Source organism: Myxine glutinosa, chromosome 1, assembly GCF_964187855.1.
Source record: "Myxine glutinosa chromosome 1, kmMyxGlut1.1, whole genome shotgun sequence".
In the NCBI taxonomy this organism is placed as follows: domain Eukaryota; kingdom Metazoa; phylum Chordata; class Myxini; order Myxiniformes; family Myxinidae; genus Myxine; species Myxine glutinosa.
The window spans coordinates 279,862,292-279,872,658 of record NC_136261.1 but is presented as its reverse complement, the minus strand read 5'-3'; the positions used below and the strand labels follow the sequence as shown (position 1 = coordinate 279,872,658).

Here is a 10,367-nt window from a genome sequence, read left to right as displayed (position 1 = left end):
CTTGTGGTTGTGCGGACGTGTTGCCGGAGCCACGCCCTCCGAAGAGGGCTTTTGGCTTTATATAAGCGTGCCGACTTCCGTTCGAGTTTAGTGTGCTGGATCTTGCTATTTGAATAAACCATCTTCGAACCCTACGAATGGCCTCGTTCTCTCGCCTTCCGCGACTCCTAAAATATATATATATATATATATATATATATATATATATATATATATATATACATATATATATATATATATATAATTATATATAAATTATATATATATATATATAAATATATTATATACATATATATGTAGCGGCTACCGCTGGGTTTACACAATTGCCTTGCACCGACCAAGGACGCGGAGCGATCACCATGCCGGGCTCGTCCAGGATGCCCGGGCAGGCCCGCTCTCAACTTGCCAGGCCTCGTCCGGGACGCCCGGGCATGCCCGCCCTCGACTTGCCAGGCCGCGTCCAGGACGCCCGGCCACGCCCCCTCTCGCCTTTCCCAGGCAAACGCTCCGGGACAATGTGTATATATATTGCTGCCCGATAAACGGGCTTTTCAGAGTACCCGAGTTGTTTTGTTTCAATAAAGAAACTCGGACGAATTCCAGCTTTTTGTCGCGTCCATTCTTCCGATTACATGGGAGCACAGCTCGTATATATATATATATATATATATATATATATATATATATATATATATTGTTACAGACGTGGTGGTGGATGTTATTTACCGAGCAGTTTGGTATGACCACGTCTGCACAAGTTACCCGATTATACCCGAACGTTGACTAATCGCGCTACGCTAGGTCAATGAAGGAAAAGACACACGGCTGGGATTAAAATGACACGACACCAGGGATACGGTTCTCAAGACCTCCGGAGGAGGTTATATTCGTTCGGAAGGTTAGATTACAACTACAAGAGGGACATCATAGAAAGACAAGCACTTAGACACACTCTTATATTAACCCCAACAGACGACAGATAAACGGGACAAAAGGCTGACTCACACGGGGATTGATGGCAAGGAAAGCGGGTATCGATGGCTCAAGGTGCACTCTTGGCTCAAGGACAGAATCGACCCGGTCCGGTCCAGAGATGCGGGAGGTTGCAGCGCTCGGAGGTAGTGACTTGCTCTTCTTCAAGCTCGGGGCGCATCTGACCTCACATCCGGTAAGTCGCTGCGTATATCCGGCGGGGAGTGACACGCCCTCGGCTCGTTAGCTCCGCCCCAGATGGAATCGGCTCGTTGCTTCTCATTGGGTGCATGCGGGGGGGTTACCGGCTCCGCCCTTGACGAGGGGCTGACAGGGAGCCCCTTCGTGGTAACCCCGTGGAGCGCATGGTCATGGCGGCTAACCGAGCTGGTGGGAGGACGCACACTCCCCCCGCGCGCCGTGGTTGTAGTTGTTGTTGTAGCTGTAGTTGTTGTTGTTGTTGTTGTTTGGGGAAGAAGATGGAAGGAGGTATGGGAAGGTCCTAAACTCACTACTGGTGCCATATAATCACATTCTGGTGCAACGAAGAGTCAGAATTAATGGAAAGGAGTCCTTAACTGACATAGACTAAGAATAACTAGCAAGATGTCCGAAAGTTGTCTACGTGAGATGCGGTGGACCTGGGCACGACATTTAATGGGGGAAAAAGGGGAAGGTCGGTTCTACAGAGTGTTGTTTACAGACAATGGGACTAGGGAATGGGGGATTGGGGATAGTTGGGGAGTATTGGGGAAATAGGGGAATATTTACAAGCGGATATGGAGGCCAAATTCCATATTCGCAACATTGCACCCTTCTCTACCCTCGGGGCGTCCCGACCCGATAAATTTTTACCTACTTTAGTGTGGCACGCAATGTAGTTCCCTCTACTATTAACTCTACCCTGAGTGCGACAGTTTTACAGATATTCACAAATGAGTAAATATGTCCCCCTGCGACGTTGCACCCTTCTCCTCACAGAAACACACCCACAGGATAACCGAATCCGGAAAGAATCCTCAAACTAAACATACAGCCGGTAGGGAGCATTATTTACACAAGACTACGCTGATATTTACACTACGATCCAGGACCTGTTTTTGGAGGAACACATGCAGATGTTATGCATAGAGAGAGCACGCATGCCAGCATCGATACACCAACCCACGAGTGCTCTGTGGCCTACGGCCTTTAATAATGTGCAGAGCACCCCTTCCAAGCATCAAGCACCACCCCCTCACACAGTGAGCACCATCCGGTGCACCAATAAAGTGTTTATGAATCATTGTGTGGTGTCGCAGCCAGCCGATGTTCTGCCGCTGGTCTTGCCTTCGTGTGGTGCACTTGGCCTTCTTACTTCTTTCAAAAATAAAGAAAGGCGCCAACCGCGTCCATTTCTCTATTGTGGCCGTCAGGGGGCCAACTGTTAGTGGTTCACCTTGTATGGCATCGGTGCCACGTTGACCCATAGGTCCATCCACGGGTGGTGCTTGGCCGCATAAGAACCGCGGTCCATGGTGGGTGGCCACAAACATTGCGGTCCATATGGTGTATCGATCCAGGCAGCAAACAGCGAAAGTGCAGGCCCACAACTGCGAAGCCAGCACCTCTCTCTCCTCTCTCTCTACCCCAAAACCAGACCCTCGGAGGTGGGAGACAAAAGAAGCAGACAAGTGAGTAAGGTGGTAAGGGCGCAAAAGTGCACGCAATACAAGGTGATGCACACTGGGGGCACATGGGAACCAGGTGAGACAGGTACGTTCCTACCGTACGCCCCCCCCCCCCCCCCACCAGGTAACCTACATGGCCCCTCCCTTACCCCTTACTGTATCCACAAAACACAACACTACCCATAAACATCTACTTTACAAATCAACAAACATCCCTACTGTCTTCCCCGTTCCTCCCATAAACCAAATTCGTCTTCTCTCCCTCCTAACCAATCAAATTTGCTATTTCCAACTTTCCTCAAAATTTGCCATCTCCAACTCAACATCATAATTTGCCATCACCAATTCATCATCAGTCCCTCCTAAGGAGGGAGAGATGGAATCACCCCAATGTCTCATCCACGTCGTGATGCGTCTCACAAATCCTCACAGCAATTCTCATTTCCTGCACACAGAACAAAGAAAACACAGGTGTGGAGTCATCATCATCACCACAGGTAAGTGGCTGCGTATGGTGCGACAGGTTCATCAATCCTAACTATTTCCTAAATGACTTTAACAACTTTACACTACCTGGGGTCTTTCTCCGGCCAAACCATTGGCCCTCTTACACTATGGGTTCTAAAAACCAATTCCCATTGGCCAGACTGTGGTGCTTTTCAATTTGGGGTCTCACTCCCCCGATTCATCTCCCGGTGCCCTCGCACAATTTCTGGGCTGTGGCGTGTACCTCTCCCAGTGGGTCTACCCACCTGCACACCTCCACCACTGCAGTTGCCTCCGAGCTTACCTGCTCCTTACCCTAACCTAACTACCTGGGGAAGGCCCTCTGGCGCTCTCCCCACTCGGTGCCCTCTCTGGCACTGGGCTACCCGGGTCCGTCCTCCGGATCCTCGGGCCCCATCCACAACTCTACCGGCTCCCAGAGCCCACCTGCGGCCTCACCTGGCCGACATCCTCACAGTGGTGGAGTGCCCAACCAACTACACACACTAACAGGCTACACGCCCAGCCATTTCCACGACACTAATGCACCCATCCACAACACCATTCTGCAACCGCACCACAAATGCCAATATCCAACCACAATTTACCTATACCCTCTACCTAACACTTACACTACCCGCCCCGGGTACTCGTGAAAAGGGTCCACTCTTCCCCCATCCACACCTTCGCACCATGCACACCACTCCGTACCACTTACTCCAACTCTCTCCACACACCTGTACTTGCACACCTGTGCTCTCACACCTGGTGCCACCTGCACCCTTCTCTCCCCAAGCGCATTCGCGCTGATCCACAACACTCACTACTCATACACGGCTCCACACACCTGTCCAGTTGCACACCTGTGCAATCACACCTGTTCAATTCTCACACACACGGCATCATCTCAGCTAACTACTCCCTTCTGAAACTTGCGCTTCCCAGTCGTCCCTTTAAACTATTGCGCTCCCTCGTCATTATCATCCACACTAATCTACCTGCGTCCCCACTACAGGTATCAGTCACTAACTAAACTTAACGTTACCTAATGTCAATCTCTTCTAGATCCCTACAATATAACCTAACCCACCCGGGCTAGTTTTCACTGCCATACACCCCATAATCTAGTGCTCCTTTGCCCCCATATGGGAAGGGTGGCAGGGATGCCAACCTTACCCACCGGGCCCATCGCTCACTACCAATTTTGCACATCAAATTTCAACAAATTAAAAATTTGCCAATCACTACCCATCATCTGCCAATCACTACTGCCAATCCCTTGCCAATCATCAAATTTTGTTTTTCTCTAATTTTGGGTCCAAAACACTAACCTCATCACCCAGTCTACTCACTAATGCCTCTCGGTGCGCCAACTCCTATCCAAAGCCCGGCTTCGTAAAGCCAAGCCATGAATGCGGGTTGTTCTGTGCCAGCGGCTGGATGCGTCCGGCATTCGGTGCAGGGACGGGGGCTTACCCGTGCCGAGATCCCACGCACCATCTCGGCACGGAGCCATCCAATGTCCCGCTCTCGACCTGCCGGCACGTCTCACCAAAAAGTGGTCGCCATGACGACCCTTTCTATCGGGCTGCCAGCTCCGCCTAGTGGAGCACGGACGCGGCCGTTCAAAGCGAGGCCCGGCACGCACCGAGGGCCCGCTTCGGCTAAAAGTCGACCTAACCTCTAACCTGGTTACCGTCGATGCTTCACCTGGATTCTGACAAGCATACGCTACCCCTTTCTTGCTCATACATGCAGCCGTCTCCATGCTCCTCGTACCTTTCCTTACACACCCAGGTACTCCCATTCTACTCACAGCCCTGGTCACACACCTGACCACCGAACACTTTGGCACACATTCGTTGGTAGCACACCTCACCAACACACCTCTTCGCACCCCCTCCTCGGTCACCTCCTCTGTGACAATCACAGGTGTGCTCTTACTCGCACATCCTACCACGTGCCTCACTACCAATTCCAGCGTGCATTCCCACTCACGCTCTACCATTCCAGGTGTGCATCCTTCCATCCCAGGTGTACATCCTCGCTCACCTGTCACAACCAACTCACTCTCCTTGTCACTCTCACTACTCTCACCTCCATTCTTGACAGCGCACTCACCCTTACTCTTGACAGCGCACTCTTTCCTCATGCACCTGTCCGTTACACACCTTTCTCGCGCACACTCTCCCGTTACACCCTCTGTAACACTCACCACAGGTGGACACTCTTCCTTACTTCTGACAGCGCACTCTTTCCTCATGCACCTGTCCGTCACACACCTTTCTCGCGCACACTCCTGCGCACACTCTCCCGCCACACCCTCTGTAACACTTACCACACCGCGCTTCCATGTGCTCCCTCGCACACGCGCTACGACCGACTCATTCTCGCCAGCACCCTCACTCCTTGGCACGCACTTTTTCCTCACACACCCCAGAGTCGGACTTTCTCGCACACCTCCTTTTTCGCACACCAGACCTGTCACACACTTCACCAACGGCCTCTCACGAACATCCGGGTCTATCTCGACCCCCAAACTCCTTAAATCCCCTGGCGCATCATACGCACGACCATATTGGTCACCACTTACACCGGTCCTCTTCCTCTTCGCTTCTCCTCCATCACCTGCGAATCCCTCATCCGGTTAATGAGCACATCATCACGATCCAAACACAGACTTTGGACCAATTCTTTTATCTCCTCTTTTATCTCTTTCTTATCCCCTCTCCGTCGCTTCTTAATTTCGCTCACCCTTCTTCCACTTCTTCTAATTTCTGCTTCACCTCTTTTATTCCCCGGTACGTCTCCTCAAGCTCATCCTCTAAGGCTACCTTGACCGTTTCCAGGTGCGTCCTCACCTGCCGGTCCTTCGTCTCCATTACCTCTATCACCTCGTCCAGCCTCGTTGTCAGTCCCTCACGTACCATCTGACATTCCCTCTTCGTCGCTACCAAGTCATCTTTTAGTTCTTTCTGTGTCGCTTTTAAACCTCCCAATACCGCAGTGTTCCTTTGAACCTGCTCCACTAACTCCGTCTGTCCCACCGTCAGCTGCTCCACCTCCTGCGTCAGGTCCTCTATGCCCCCTTGTAACTTTACAGTCCCCTTTCTCACCTCCTTCTCCATGTGCTCCTTACAGTGCCTCACCTCCTCGCGCACTCCTCCGACCTCCTCACTCACTCCTCTTCTGATCTGCTCTCCCATCACTTGCATCTCCTGCCCAGATGCCACCCTCATCTGCTCCATTTCCTCCCTGTGAGCATCCAGTTTGGTTTCTACCCCCATTCTGACCCCCTCTATCTGCTGCCCCATTTGGTTAACTTCCCTTTCCGCTTGGTCCCTCATGTCCCTCAATTTGCCTTCCATCCTGTTTTCTAACCCCTCTAACCCATTTCTCACCTCTTTTATCCCGTTGTCTAACCCCTCAAAATTATTGTCTAACTTCCCAAATTTCTTGTCTAACTCCTCAAAATTATTGTCTAACTTCCCAAATTTTTTGTCTAATCCCTTAAAATTATTGTCTAACTTCCCAAATTTCTTGTCTAACTCCTCAAAATTATTGTCTAACTTCCCAAATTTCTTGTCTAATCCCTTTAAATTATTGTCTAACCCCTCACCGGTACTCCTCGCTTCGTCCCTCATTACCCCCATTTGGTTTCCCATTACCCCCATTTGGCCCTCCAATCGCTTACTATCAGCCCTCATTTGCTCACTCCGAGCCTCTATCCGGTTCCCCATTACCCCCATTTGGCCCTCCAATCGCTCACCCATTTGTTCCATAAGGGCCCTCATTTGCAACATAAAAAGGTTCGGATCCACCAGGGGCGCTGCCACGGTCGCGGGCATGGACGCCGTGGCCACCTCGTGCGTGACAACGCTATTTTGCGACCCTGCCGCCCTCACTGCTTCGCTCTCCTCGCGTCCCTCAATTTGGTCCTGGACCGACCCTGCCTCACTCTCCCCTACCGGACCCCAGCTGTCTTGGTCTGCCATAGCGCGACTTTCAAAATTCGGGTTTTTATTTCCGTATAACAAAATCAAATTTCGCCGTTATAATTTCGCGCGGGAAACGCGCTCCGAATTGATTCTACTACAAATTTGGGCCTAATAAATTTAGTCCCGGGTTCGAATCCCACTCCTGACACCAATTGTTACAGACGTGGTGGTGGATGTTATTTACCGAGCGGTTTGGTATGACCACGTCTGCACAAGTTACCCGATTATACCCGAACGTTGACTAATCGCGCTACGCTAGGTCAATGAAGGAAAAGACACACGGCTGGGATTAAAATGACACGACACCAGGGATACGGTTCTCAAGACCTCCGGAGGAGGTTATATTCGTTCGGAAGGTTAGATTACAACTACAAGAGGGACATCATAGAAAGACAAGCACTTAGACACACTCTTATATTAACCCCAACAGACGACAGATAAACGGGACAAAAGGCTGACTCACACGGGGATTGATGGCAAGGAAAGCGGGTATCGATGGCTCAAGGTGCACTCTTGGCTCAAGGACAGAATCGACCCGGTCCGGTCCAGAGATGCGGGAGGTTGCAGCGCTCGGAGGTAGTGACTTGCTCTTCTTCAAGCTCGGGGCGCATCTGACCTCACATCCGGTAAGTCGCTGCGTATATCCGGCGGGGAGTGACACGCCCTCGGCTCGTTAGCTCCGCCCCAGATGGAATCGGCTCGTTGCTTCTCATTGGGTGCATGCGGGGGGGTTACCGGCTCCGCCCTTGACGAGGGGCTGACAGGGAGCCCCTTCGTGGTAACCCCGTGGAGCGCATGGTTATGGCGGCTAACCGAGCTGGTGGGAGGACGCACACTCCCCCCGCGCGCCGTGGTTGTAGTTGTTGTTGTAGCTGTAGTTGTTGTTGTTGTTGTTGTTTGGGGAAGAAGATGGAAGGAGGTATGGGAAGGTCCTAAACTCACTACTGGTGCCATATAATCACATTCTGGTGCAACGAAGAGTCAGAATTAATGGAAAGGAGTCCTTAACTGACATAGACTAAGAATAACTAGCAAGATGTCCGAAAGTTGTCTACGTGAGATGCGGTGGACCTGGGCACGACATTTAATGGGGGAAAAAGGGGAAGGTCGGTTCTACAGAGTGTTGTTTACAGACAATGGGACTAGGGAATGGGGGATTGGGGATAGTTGGGGAGTATTGGGGAAATAGGGGAATATTTACAAGCGGATATGGAGGCCAAATTCCATATTCGCAACATTATATATATATATATATAGTATATACTATAGTATATTATATAATTATAATGTATAGTAGTATACTAATACAGTATAATATGTTACACATACAGTTAGTATATATGTATATATGCAGTATAGATATAGTATATCAGATACTATATACATATATATATACGTATATGTACATATTACAGTTATATATTATATACAAAGGTGGGCGGTCCGCTTCGAAAGTCCGCTTATCCGCTGCAGCGGACTAACGTTTTCGAAGCGGATAAGCGAATCGGAACAACCCCCGGAAACCGAAGCGGATAAGCGTAAGCGGACTACCGAAAAATTAAAGCGCATCGCGATTCGCCAAATCAGCTGTTAGCCTGAGCCGTTACTCTAGAATTGTGAATATTTTTTGAAGTGAATAATAAGTGAAAACTGAATATTTTATTGGACGCTAGAGCGGCAATAACGTCAAGATGGAGAGATTTCTGACTCTCCAGCCCAGCGGCAGTGCCAGGGACAGGCACACGAGCGACGCAAACCAGCAGTCCCAGCACAGCGACATCCACAACCCGGCGGTCAACATGATGGGGGACGTGGAGGACAGTCAGGAGATCTGCGCCCTGACCCCTCAGCTCGCGCGCAGCGAGAGCAGGATGTCGCTGGACTCAATCGAGTCGGCTGAGATCAACGTGACAATGGACACAGACAATTCCAGCCTCAGCCAGAAGTGGAGGCACATCGCCCCCTTCTTCAAGGTCGTGGACAGCAAGGCCACGTGCACCAAGTGCTCAAAGACACTCAAAGCCCAGCCCGGATCAAGTTCAAACTTGAAGGTGCACTACCAGAGGTACCACGATGCCCAGCACAACGACCTCAAGGCGGCCCTCGACGGCGGCAGCAGACGCGGCCGCCACAAGTCCTTCCAGGACATGGCCGGCGCCAGGAGGCAGGCCAGCATCGAGGAGACCTTCAAGGAGAAGTTCAGCCAGAAGAAGTGTCTCGACCTTTACTATAGGTAGGTAATTTTATATTTTAATTAAACTCATTTTCATTTGTCAACTTAAAGTAAGAATATATTAATAACTTCGGAATAAATCGGTCCGTTCTATTCCGATTTAATCGGAATTTATCGGATTCAATCGGAGGCACGTTAATAAAATTATAAATTCAATGTTAAAGTTTTTTTGACTGTTCAAAAATATCTTTCAACAATTTATATGTCTCATATAAATAATTTATATGAGACATATAAATTGTTAAGAGTTTTCATTCATTATATCAATTTATAATAAATTGATATAATATATAATTCAGGTCCTTCATTGGCTGCATGAAGCCCGCCTCGGAGACAGACAACGAGCACAACAGGGCCCTGTGGGCGTACGCCTGCCCACAGTTCAAGGTCCCCTCCCGTCGAGTGGAAAACTTTATTTCAATAAATTTTGAATAAATTTTATTTAAATAAAAATGTATATTTTTGATCTTAAAAGCTTTGTTTGTCTTTGTAGTACTAGTAGTTAGAAATGGCTATTTAGGCTTAAAAATAAAAAGCATTAAATTCCCTTTAGAAACGTCAAAAATCGCTTTAAAAACGTCGAAGCGCTTTTAAAAAATGGAATCGAAGCGGATAAGCGGATAACCGGTAAGCGGACTAAGATTTTCGGCCGCTGAAGCGGATAAGCGAATCGGACTACACGGGCTGGCGGAGCGGATAAGCGGACTTAAAATTTTCCGAATCGCGCCCACCTTTATATATATATATACAGTATATATATATATATATATATACAGTATATATACATATACAGTATATATATATACAGTATATATACATATACAGTATATATATATATACAGTATATATACATATACAGTATATATATATACAGTATATATACATATACAGTATATATATATACAGTATATATACATATACAGTATATATATATACAGTATATATACATATACAGTATATATATATATATATATATATATATACAGTATATATATATACTAGCGGGGT

At 48.6% G+C, this 10,367-nt stretch overlaps 1 protein-coding gene across 1 annotated transcript; it reads left to right on the top strand.

The window, feature by feature from the left end:
• The first annotated feature begins 8,561 nt into the window (after positions 1 to 8,561).
• LOC144892090 (uncharacterized) lies at positions 8,562 to 9,794 on the top strand. The gene is made up of 2 exons (XM_078777261.1): positions 8,562 to 9,359; positions 9,659 to 9,794. Exons 1-2 carry the CDS (start codon positions 8,818 to 8,820, stop codon positions 9,792 to 9,794), a joined length of 678 nt encoding a protein of 225 aa, XP_078633387.1. The 5' UTR covers positions 8,562 to 8,817.
• The last annotated feature ends 573 nt before the right edge of the window (positions 9,795 to 10,367 follow it).

What these genes read in the sequence shown, in the direction of transcription:
- LOC144892090 (XM_078777261.1), top strand. Translation starts at nt 8,818, where the DNA reads ATGGAGAGATTTCTGACTCTCCAGCCCAGCGGCAGTGCCAGGGACAGG. An exon ending in TGTCTCGACCTTTACTATAG is followed by an intron (nt 9,360 to 9,658) that starts GTAGGTAATTTT and finishes TATATAATTCAG; the next exon opens with GTCCTTCATTGGCTGCATGA.